Genomic DNA, 11928 nt, shown 5'->3' on the forward strand with positions numbered 1-11928 from the left:
GTTGGTGGGAAGCGATTAACGTACGACTTGGACTTTTACAAAAATAAGAACAATGTGGTGAAATTGATTGGGAAACCAATTACAGACCTACTGGCAGGGGAAAGGAGAGTGTCGTATGAAAGCCTTTGCACTCCGTACTGGAAGAAGAATCCGAAAGATGATAAAGAAGCAGACCAAATTGCAAGGGCATTTATACTGTGCTTGATTGGCTCCTCATTCCTAAATGACAAGAGCTAATACGTGAGTATGCACTACGCCCCCTGTCTAGAAATAGTCTCAGACATTGGTAAATACGACTGGGGCGGTGCGGCTTTGGCTTGCTTATATAGATCACTGGATTCTTGTTCCAGGGGCAGGTCATCAAGCATGGGCGGGTATTTGAGGGCATGGGAGGTTAGTGCAATCGAATTGAATATCCGCAAAGTGCAACATACTTTTTTGCTTAAATTACTAATTTGTAAACTTGTTTTGTGTAGGTATGGGCTTGCGAGTAACTAAAGCCGTTTGCTTTGTCAAGGCCCAATGGGACCGTGAACACGTGGCCCCGAACATTGAGGTGGGTTGGTGCAAAATCAAAGCGGGACTTGCAACATCACTTGGAACATTTTAGAGTGATGATGCGACATCTAACAAATGATCAGGTATAAACCTCGACCCTTGAACCGAAATTTTATTTAGCTTAAAATGTATGATACGCAAAGGTAACCAATTTGTGTTGCACGTTAATTGGAACCCATGGGGGACCAATGAATCCGACATGCCGGAAGAAGTCAAAAATAGCGTGCCGACAACCCGTAAACGAATCCTACTTGAGGGACTAGCTGGTTCAGCCTGGTTTTTGGGAGAGCAAGTTGCAATGCAAAGTTTAGGCACCACAGAACCTCAAGTACCCAATATTCCACCGAGGACAATGCTTTCTGATTATAAGCTGACTGATGAGTCAGAAGTCAGGGAAGCACTGAATGGGTACCCCTCTTCGGAATGGCTGGCAAATTCATCCGACTATGCCCACTACAGATATGAGTACATAAGGTACCGCCACTATGAGGACTTACGTGAAGCGGTACGTTATACACTGAACACGTGTTATGTACTTACACTTGCTGCATGAAATTCATATCATTTTTCAACAATCTAAAATGATACCTAAATTCCACAGGAAGGACAAGATCGAAATCTCGAAGGGGCCAATATAAGGGTAGGAAACATCTCTCCTCAGCCATGGTCAGTGCGAATACCATGCTGGGCAGCTGAAAATGGAAGTAAACTTGTGCGGATACCTCGTGGGCAAGATAGTCTTGATCTACCATTACCTGCTGGTGTGACACATGTAAGTAGCTTCCATTGCATAATATATTCATACATGATGGCTTCATGTGGTGATTGGTGTAATTGCATGTGCTTGAATGTAGGTAACTGCTGAAGCTACAACCGAGATTTTGGAGCTGAATGCTGGGTTGAATGCCGTACTATTTTCAACTTCACTGGAAGCAAGCATAGAGATCAGGCGCCTACGGCAAGAGATTGTGAGTCAGTTGAGCTTCATTTCATACTGATTTCATAAAATTAACAACCATCACGGATGTTATATTGAAATAACAGACCATGGTATTGAACATGAACGATGTTATATTGTAATAGGAGATATTGAAGAACACCTCGGGAACAACCATTGCAAGTTCGGGTATTGGTGAAGACGTCTTAGCTGATGATGCAGAACATGTAAGTTTGTTACCTCCATTGTAAAGTTCGATTTATAAGATGTTCAATTTTGCAATTTTAAATAATATGTTACATTCTGCAATGCAAACCATCATCATAAAATTGAACAAAATTGATTCTTTATATATGTCAATGTTTCCCTGTATGTAGGAGTTTCGCACAAAATTTAAAGATGACATAGGTAGAAAAGGAAAGACCAAAATTGTGATACTAGAAGAGCATGAAGAAGATGAGGAAGAGGAAGAAGAAGAGGAAGATGAAGATGAAGAGGAAGATGAAGAGGAGGATGACGACGATGCTTGGATCGAAGAGAAAGAGGTTGGGGATGAGGACGAGGTTGGGGATGAGGATGAGGAAGCCGATGAGGACGGGGCCGTAACTAAGGGTAATCCGGATGCAGAACAACACTCCACAGACCAAAAACGCAAAGTTGAGAAAATTCTTCGTTCACGTACCCCAAAGAGAAACAAAACCAAGTAAATTATGGATACGATTCAATTTTTCGGATCATTGGTCCGTTTTGTAATATAATATATTCAGTTTATTGCCCCTTACCGTTTCTGATGCTCTATATTTCGATTCATTTCTCACCCTTCAATTGATAGTACAAAAAATAGGTCTACTTATGCCAGTAAAAAAAAAAAAGATCCATTTTTCCTTTTTAGGGGTTTGCGCATAGTCACTCTCGCATTGCATCAACGTCGTGCAATTGCATGTTTACAATGCAAATGCCGACCGGCTGTGTGCAAACTAAAGATAGCTTAAGACATGTTTCAAAATTTTGAACAAAAATACTACCATATTGAAGAAAATCTTTGAGAGAATGAGATAGATGAAATTAATCATTAACTACTTAAATCCCCTAACCCCTCCAAAAAATTTTATGACCCTATGTGTATTATTCAATATTAGGGTTAATCACATTGTGTTTCACAAAATTCGGGATGTTTTGGAAAATCATTTGTGCTACATCACAATGTCCATTACTACGTAATTTGGATAATTGGTCGTTTTTGTAATATAATATGTTCGGCTTATTGCCCCTTACCGTTTCTCATGCTCTGTACTTCGATTTATAGTTCAAAAAATAGGTCTAATTATGCATGTACAAAAAAAAATGATCCATTTTTCCTTATTAGGGGTTTGCACACAGCCACCCTTGCATTGCATCACCGTCATGCAATTGCATGTGTGAAATGCAAATGAAAATCGGCTGTGTGCAAACTAAACATACCTTAAAAACGCAAACCTAATTAATGTATAGCACAAAGACAAAGAAAACCAAGCAAATACTTTATTATGACCATATGTGTATTATTCAATATTATGGTTAATCACATTGTGTTTTATGAAATTCGGGATCTTTTGGAAAATCATTTGTGCTACATGACAATATCCATTACTACGTAATTTGGATAATTGGTCGTTTTTGTAATATAATGTGTTCGGCTTATTGCCCCTTACCGTTTCTCATGCTCTGTACTTCGATTTATAGTTCAAAAAATAGGTCTAATTGTGCATGTACAAAAAAATATGATCCATTTTTCCTTATTAGGGGTTTGCGCACAGCCACCTTTGCATTGCATCACGGTCATGCAATTGCATGTGTGAAATGCAAATGAAAACTGGCTGTGTGCAAACTAAACATACCTTCAAAACGCAGACCTAATTAATGTATAGCACAAAGACAAAGAAAACCAAGCAAATACTTTATTATGACCATATGTGTATTATTCAATATTATGGTTAATCACATTGTGTTTTACGAAATTCGGGATCTTTTGGAAAATCATTTGTGCTACATGACAATGTCCATTACTACGTAATTTCGATAATTGATCGTTTTTGTAATATAATATGTTCGGCTTATTGCCCCTTACCGTTTCTCATGCTCTGTACTTCGATTTATAGTTCAAAAAATAGGTCTAATTGTGCATGTACAAAAAAATATGATCCATTTTTCCTTATTAGGGGTTTGCGCACAGCCACCTTTGCATTGCATCACGGTCATGCAATTGCATGTGTGAAATGCAAATGAAAACTGGCTGTGTGCAAACTAAACATACCTTCAAAACGCAGACCTAATTAATGTATAGCACAAAGACAAAGAAAACCAAGCAAATACTTTATTATGACCATATGTGTATTATTCAATATTATGGTTAATCACATTGTGTTTTACGAAATTCGGGATCTTTTGGAAAATCATTTGTGCTACATGACAATGTCCATTACTACGTAATTTCGATAATTGATCGTTTTTGTAATATAATATGTTCGGCTTATTGCCCCTTACCGTTTCTCATGCTCTGTACTTCGATTTATAGTTCAAAAAATAGGTCTAATTGTGCATGTACAAAAAAATATGATCCATTTTTTCTTATTAGGGGTTTGCGCACAGCCACCCTTGCATTGCATCACCGTCACGCAATTGCATGTCTTAAATGCAAATATAAACCGGCTGTGTGCAAACTAAACATACCTTAAAAATGCAAACCTAATTAATGTATAGCGCAAAGACAAAGAAAACCAGGCAAATACTTTATTATGACCATATGTGTATTATTCAATATTAGGGTTAATCACATTGTGTTTTACGAAATTCGGGATGTTTTGGAAAATCATTTGTGCTACATCACAATGTCCATTACTACGTAATTTGGATAATTGGTCGTTTTTGTAATATAATATGTTCAGCTTATTGCCCCTTACCGTTTCTCATGCTCTGTACTTCAATTTATAGTTCAAGAAATAGGTCTAACATATGTACAAAAAAATATGATCCATTTTTCCTTATTAGGGGTTTGCGCACAGCCACCCTTGCATTGCATCACGGTCATGCAATTGCATGTGTGAAATGCAAATGCAAACCGGCTGTGTGCAAACTAAACATACCTTAAAAACGCAAACCTAATTAATGTATAGCGCAAAGACAAAGAAAACCAACCAAATACTTTATTATGACCATATGTCAATTATTCAATATTAGAGTTAATCACATTGTGTTTTACGAAATTCGGGATCTTTTGGAAAATCATTTGTGCTACATGACAATGTCAATTACTACGTAATTTTGATAATTGGTCGTTTTTGTAATATGTTCGGCTTATTGCCCCTTACCGCTTACCATGCTCTATCTTTCGGTTCATTTCGCCCTTCGATTTATAATTCAAAAATTAGGTGAAATTTGCATGTACAAAAAAATATGATCCATTTTTCCTTATTAGGGGTTTGGGCACAGCCACCCTTGCATTGCATAACCGTCATGCAATTGCATGTTTCTAATGCAAATGCCGACCTGCTGTGGACAAAACTGTTCAAACCGTAAACGCGAAGCTAATGAATGTATATAGCAAAGAAATTAGGATTAACCAATTATCGTTTACGAAATTGGCTATATTTTGTAATGTAATGCGCACTTTCAGGCCAACAAATTTGTAATACCAAGTATTTTCAGATAATTGGTCTTTATTGATTCTAATATGTTCAAATAATTGCGCCTTACCCTTAGGCAATGTGGTTCGGATCACCGCCTTCTACATAAAACTTCCATCCAAGCACCCCCTACAAGTCATAAAACCGTTTCTCAACAATACATACATAAAACAATAAGATATCAATCATATGAAAGCATCTTGTCCATCACTAAATCTACATTTAATGTTAATTGTTACATGTAAACCAAGTTCCAAAACTACAATTGTTTTGGGTTGAACCAATACATAGGGAATTAGGTTCACCATTGTCGAATGAGAAACCATCGTCACTGTTAGGGGTAGAACAGGTTGGGTCTGCAATAGAAAAACTATCAGAACCAAACAAATCAACCACATTGTTGCTTCTGCATTGAGAAACCGTTTGACTAGGCTAACTGTAGCTAATGTTCGAAGACGGCCCTTTATCAGAACTATACTGATAGCTTTCACTACCTGATAGGATATTCACACCTGCATTTCTACTTGGATGCAAGTTTCTTTGAGAGCAATTACACTTTGTATGTCCATATTTGCGACACAAATGACATTGTCGACGCTTGCGCTTCCACCCTGCCTTGCTTGAGTGCCTTTTGTCCTAACGATATTTGGATCTTTCACAATATTTGGAGGACATTGCTCAGCACTACCCAATTTCAGACTTGTCTCTTCTTCCTTTTGCCGTAAGCCTTCACAAATTCCCTCCCATCTACTAAACTCATTCGTCAACATGGCATAACCATTTGCACTCTTCGATGCATAGAAACATACTTTGTTTGACATAGCACTTAAACTTCCATACCTCGCCATTTCTACAACTTTGTTGGTAGTGTCTTCGCCTTTGCTGATAAATTCCCTACATGTATCAGTTTGGGCACTCTTTGTCCATCTCTTCATTATGAGTGCTGGAGGAATTTCCGTAAGGTGCTCGCACTTCATTACATAAAACAGGTGGCAACACGGGATCCCTTCACTTTCATATTTCCGGCATTCACACTCTATCCGCATATTTTCTCCACCGTGGTAAACACAAGTCCAATTATTATGCGGTTCACCATATTTTCACAATACGTATACATGACCTCCAAAATTATGCATCACATTATCATGGATGAGTGCTGAACAAGATTCGATCTCATGACGAACCAATACAAAGCACCTATGCATGTAAATCAAAGAAGCTTGTTGCTCGAGTTTAATGCGGTTTTAAGGACTGGTGTTGAGTACTTTGCGTTGAAACCATCCTTCGCCGTGGTATTCCTAAGACGTAACATAGCCCTATCAATTGCTGGAATACATTCAAACAACTTCACACCTTTCCTCAAGTAATCTTTCACATACTTGTTCATAGACTCCACACGTTGAGTGGTGCACATACCACCGAAAAACTTTCCTCTCAAACATGATTCAGCCCATGAGTCACTTTTTGCATACATCATTTCCAACCATTCTTTTTGTTTCGGAGTACTCGCTCTTTCCCTCGAAACCTCCCATTTCTTCTGAAACTCGTCCAATGCAAATGGTTCCCAAATACATGCCTGAAAATTTCTTAGCAATTCATCATCCTTCAAGTTATTCTATGCATTCCTTGACACATGCCATGAGCACAACCGATGGTTAGACATGGGAAACACATCATCAATGGCTTTACGCATTGCCTCATCGCCATCCGTCAATATTGATATTGGCTTCTTATCTTTCATGGATGCCATGAATGTTTCCAATAACCACTTGTAAGTTTCAAATGTCTCGTCCTGCAATAATGTGCAACCAAACATTATAGTAGAACGGTAGTTGTTCGAACCAACAAACAACACTAGGGGCTTGTCATAAACATTTGTTTTGTACGTGCTGTCAAATATGAGGACGTCGCCATAGGCAATGTAATCCAAAAGTGAAGTAGAGTCCCTCCAAAACAAATTACCAAGCCTATTTTCCTCGTCAACACTGAACTTACAAAAGAATTCTGGATCCATTGCTCCTTTCGCTTTCAAGTAAGAGAGTGCGACTTCTGTGTCACCGTAGAGCAAAATTTCCCTGCGTGATGCATCCAACTTATTGTACAGATCCTTTATTTGAAAACCAACATTTAAATACCCGCCACATTGGTCGACCATATACTCATATGTTTGACATGTTCTAAACAATGCTCTTCACATTCCCACTGCTTGTGCTAAATCAGAATTTCGAACGACACGGTTACATAGAAAATATGGTGATTCAAGTGGAGTAACTAGTTGATGATTGTGATGTGGTTCAAAATTCGTAACGACGTAAACATCACGTTTCTTCTCATAACCCACCCAAAAATGGGCAGAACAATTCTCTCTTGTAATTGGCTTTTGGTGGTCGAATCCTATCTGATCGATCATTAAACTTCTCATTTCTCAAACCTTCTTTAGAACAACACCACCGTCTCCTACATATTTTCCCTTCCGAATTTCGCACCAATTTGTCTTTTCTCACACTAAATCCAATGCCCTTTGCATAACTCATTTAATATTCTTCCGCTAATTCTATCGTTTTAAACTCTTTCCCCATAACATCTTCTTTCCTCGGTGCAATCATGTCAACATCATTATCATCACTACTTTGACTAACCATATGTTCGACCGACATATGCCCACTCTCTGTTGTCGGTGCCCTATGACTCAAACTTTCACAACCACCCAGATACCCTGAATCACTACAACCACCATTTGACGTCTCTACACCCCTGTCCATCTTACCAGACCCCTCCACGCCTGAGAAACATAATTTCAAACTGAAATTACCTTATACTCTATGTGCTAACATACTTTCTCTTAAAAAAACACAAATGAATAATCTCATGCAATTGCACACACTCAGGTCAATAATTGCACCACGTATAACTATTTTGCAACCAAAAACATGCAATTGCATCAACTCATTACCCAAAATACATTCAAGTCCTAAACCAGAAAGAGGGTTCTTTGAAATCTTACTTGATGTTTCCATACTTTCAAAGCCTCCTCGTTACACTTCCTTTTGCCACCAACTCAAATGTCGTCGTTAACAGCCAAGGATCTTCGAAATCTTTACAACCACGTTGTTATTACAAATCCATTCCCCTGCGAAATTGAAATTCTATATCAGACAATGCCAACAAAACAAATGAAATTAATTAAATACCTCCAATTTGGTGACCATTTCATCATGAAGGTTGGACCCACCATCAATTTGGTATCTGCATATGAGTTTTGGGCAAGCAGAGAGAAGACTTAAGGACCTCAATTCGGTGAGCATTACCTTCTTGCAGATGCGTTTTGCCCAAGCACAAACAAGAGTTGGACGCACTTAGGATGGATTTGAGCAAGTGAGAGGAAGAGTTCCTTGCGAAGCAGAGACAAGAGTTTGCCGCCAAGCAGAGACAGTGGGCAAGAAATGAGAAGAGTTCGTGGAGGCGCTAAGGATTGGATTTGGGCAAGCAAAAAGAAAAGTTCCTGGAGGCGCTAAGGATTTGATGGGCTCTTAGGATTTTCGATTTGGGAAACCAGAGAGGAGAACGTGTGTCTTCTTCATCGTCCAAACCTGCCTTTCTCTGCGCGTCTTCTTCATCCCTCAAACCTGCCTTTCTCTTTCCTCACATGCCACTCACGTGTTGAATAACAATGCCTCAACAGGTTACTAAGTCATTGAATCTCAGCCATCCTTTTTTAACATGGAAACTCAGCCGTTGGATAGCCGGCTATACCGGTACAGCTGAGGCACCACAGAATTTTCGCCTTTCCAAAGCTCATAAGGAGTTGAAGTTGTGCCCGGTCTAAGATATACACGATTTGCTGTATAACATGTTGTGCTAATAGCTTCTGCCCAAAATTTCTTTGCTATCTTAGCACTTGTCAAGATCACATGACCCATTTCAAGCAAGGTGCGATTCTTCCTCTCAACCACCCCATTATGTTGAGGTGTAATAGGTGCTGAAAATTCGTGCTTTATTCCTTTCTCTTCACAATATTCAGCAAAGCTTACATTTTCAAATTCCGTTCCATGGTCTGTTCGAAGTCTCATGGTAGTAACATGTGAAGCATTTTTCTGTTGCATAGGCCACGAAAACTCTTGAATGCATCAGATTTTTCACAAAGAAAATCAACCCAAGTAAACCGAGTAAAGTCTTCCACCAACACCAACATATACTTCTTTCCGCCTAAACTCTCAGTCTGAACGGGACCAACTAAATCCATATGCAGCAAATCTAATGGCTGGGATATTGATATGTAGGATATGCTTTTATGAGCACTCTTGACTTGCTTACCTAATTGGCACGCACCACACACTCCTGCAGACTTACTACTTAACTTTGGCAGACCTCTGACACACTCATTCTTGGACAACTTCAAGAGATCACGAAAGTTGATATGACCAAGTCTTCTATGCCACAGTTCCATCACGTCATCAGTAGCTCGGTTGCACACAAGACTTTTGTTCTCATTCACCTGAATACAATAGCAATTATCTTTGGATCTCATGCCACTCATAACCTTCTTTCCTTGCAAATCAGCAACATAGCATTGATCTTTATCAAACCACACACTGCTACCATCATCACAAAGTTGACTGATGCTTATCAAATTTGCCTGCAAATTTTCCACCAACATGACATTTGTTAAGAATGGTGAGCCAAGTGTCTCAACATCTCATTTCCCTAAAATTTTACCTTTACTTCCATCTCCAAATGTCACAGAGCCTTCCATACACTCTGTATTCAGATTTGTAAACCAACATTTATCACCAGACATATGTCTTGAACAACTAATGTCGAAATACCATGTATCAGATTTTCTAGCAGATAAAGCCATTAAAGTCACCAAGCATTTTTCTTCCTTTTTTCTCCACACTAGTTTGGTTCTTTGAGATGGATTAAAATTTCTTGGAGAATAGCTGTAAGCTGACCTCTTCTTCTTTCTAAGCACTTTGCATCTAGGTCGTATATGACCAAAAACTCCACAAAAATGACAGATTGGTATAAATTTCTTTAGGCTAACCTTCACTTCAGTAGAAGAAGATTCTTTGATGAATTTCACAGCTTTGACCTCTTGCTTAGACCTTTCACTTTCAAAACCCAAGCATCTCGTATCACCAGCCCTTTTTCCTAGACTTAACATCCTGTCAATCTTCTCTGCACCAATGATCATACCAAATATTTTTTCCATTGCTAATTTTAATTCAGCACTAACATGGTCCCTTTCGAAAGTAAGAGAAACATTCATATCTTTCTGCAGCTGGTACTTGTCTTGGAGCATCTGAATTTTTTCAAGCCACCCACGCAAATTTTCTTCTGTTTTCAGCTGGGATTGAAAGGCAGCTTCAGTCCTAGTCAGTTCTTCTTGTAGAAAGACCACTTGATCAGCAAGCTCTGCATTTTTCTTCTTCAGTTTTTCAGAGGAATCATAGAGACTGTTGAATTGCTTCATCGCCACTTCTATCTCAGGTTCTTCAACATCAGAGTTCTCATCCTTTTGCGCATGAATTCTCCCACAGTAAGCAATAACCTGATCTTCATTTTCTGAACTTGAATCATTATCAGACTTACTATCACTCCAAGTTGCTGCCATTACTTTATTTTTCCCACTATTTTGCTTCCTCAAATTATTTGCGCATTCAGAGGCAAAGTGTCCATATCCACCACATTCAAAGCACTTCAGTGAATCTTTAGAGCCCTTTTTCTCCATAGTTCTAGTTGTATGTGATAACTTGTCAGAAGTAAACTCACGAGGACGACTCCCTCTTGTACTTGAACCTGAATTTCCTCTTTGTTCACCAGGTCTTGAATTCTTAGATTTTAAAAACTCACGAAATTGTTTTGTAAGCAAAGCATAATCCATTTTGTCTTCTGACACACTGTCACTTCCATCTTCTTTCACTGTATTTAGAGCAATGCCCTTGCTTTTCTTTATTTCTGGAAATTCCATCTCATAAGTGGTAAGAGAACCAATTAATTCAGTAAGTTTATAATTGTTCAAATTCTTACACTCTTCAATCGCTGTCTTCTTGGTGTGATACATCATAGGCAGAGATCTCAAAATCTTTTTCACTATTCTGTGTTCAGGAATTGCATCACCAAGGTTGCTGCAAGCATTCACCACCACACTCAATCTAGCATAAAATTTAGCAAATTTTTTAGTTTCAAGCATCTTCATATTTTCAAACTTAGTCATCAATTGTTGAAGTTTGGATTCTCTTACAGTGGCATTCCCTTCATGAATAATTTCCAAAATATCCCAAGCCTCCTTTGAGGTTTTGCAATGACATATAAACTTAAATTTTTCAGCTGATATTGCAGTGAAGATGGAGTTAAGACCTTTTTGATTGTAGGCACTCATATCATTTTCTTCATCAGTCCACTCCGTGTTTGACTTAATTACAACCTTTGCTGTCGACTAGCCTTCACCTTCAACCTCTTTTTCATGCCCTTAAATTTCCTTTGTTGGAGGTTCCCAACCGTTCTCAATGGTTGTCCACACCTTCATACCTTGAGCCCATAGAAAAGATTTCATCTTGGCTTTCCAAGCCCCATAATTAGTATTCTCATCAAGAAACGGAGGATGAGTCACAGACCCACATGCACGATCCATTCTAGCACAGCCCAACGATCTCACTAAGCACGTCTAGTGACCCGCTCTGATACCAATTGAAATTCCCTAGAATGGCCAACTAATCTGTTTCTTAATACTTAAACACCACAGCAGGATTGAAATATTGTAACAATCCT

General features: G+C 38.7%; 3 protein-coding genes across 3 annotated transcripts; 1 reads left to right on the top strand and 2 right to left on the bottom strand.

Moving 5' to 3' along the window:
• On the top strand, positions 758-1746 carry LOC109948712. Its single transcript, XM_020562413.1, has 4 exons — positions 758-1063; positions 1160-1330; positions 1413-1526; positions 1642-1746. Exons 1-4 carry the CDS (start codon positions 758-760, stop codon positions 1744-1746), a joined length of 696 nt encoding a protein of 231 aa, XP_020418002.1.
• LOC18780816 (protein FAR-RED IMPAIRED RESPONSE 1) lies at positions 6368-7312 on the bottom strand. The gene is made up of 2 exons (XM_020562414.1): positions 6830-7312; positions 6368-6733 (listed from the first exon to the last, which is right to left on the bottom strand). Exons 1-2 carry the CDS (start codon positions 7310-7312, stop codon positions 6368-6370), a joined length of 849 nt encoding a protein of 282 aa, XP_020418003.1.
• Positions 8886-11539, bottom strand: LOC109948713. Its single transcript, XM_020562415.1, has 3 exons — positions 9899-11539; positions 9526-9793; positions 8886-9274 (listed from the first exon to the last, which is right to left on the bottom strand). Exons 1-3 carry the CDS (start codon positions 11537-11539, stop codon positions 8886-8888), a joined length of 2298 nt encoding a protein of 765 aa, XP_020418004.1.

This window comes from Prunus persica, chromosome G4, assembly GCF_000346465.2.
Source record: "Prunus persica cultivar Lovell chromosome G4, Prunus_persica_NCBIv2, whole genome shotgun sequence".
Lineage (NCBI taxonomy): Eukaryota > Viridiplantae > Streptophyta > Magnoliopsida > Rosales > Rosaceae > Prunus > Prunus persica.

Excerpts from the sequence above, each read along its gene's own strand:
- LOC109948712 (XM_020562413.1), top strand. The coding sequence starts at position 758 with ATGCCGGAAGAAGTCAAAAATAGCGTGCCGACAACCCGTAAACGAATC. Across the intron at positions 1,064-1,159 it reads ATGAGGACTTACGTGAAGCG|GAAGGACAAGATCGAAATCT; the intron begins GTACGTTATACA and ends TAAATTCCACAG. Across the intron at positions 1,331-1,412 it reads TACCTGCTGGTGTGACACAT|GTAACTGCTGAAGCTACAAC; the intron begins GTAAGTAGCTTC and ends GCTTGAATGTAG.
- LOC18780816 (XM_020562414.1), bottom strand. The coding sequence starts at position 7,312 with ATGGTCGACCAATGTGGCGGGTATTTAAATGTTGGTTTTCAAATAAAG. Across the intron at positions 6,734-6,829 it reads TGCGTAAAGCCATTGATGAT|GCATGTATTTGGGAACCATT; the intron begins GTGTTTCCCATG and ends AGAAATTTTCAG.
- LOC109948713 (XM_020562415.1), bottom strand. The coding sequence starts at position 11,539 with ATGAGTGCCTACAATCAAAAAGGTCTTAACTCCATCTTCACTGCAATA. Across the intron at positions 9,794-9,898 it reads CAGAGTGTATGGAAGGCTCT|GCAAATTTGATAAGCATCAG; the intron begins GTGACATTTGGA and ends GAAAATTTGCAG. Across the intron at positions 9,275-9,525 it reads CAAGAATGAGTGTGTCAGAG|AGTTTTCGTGGCCTATGCAA; the intron begins GTCTGCCAAAGT and ends GATGCATTCAAG.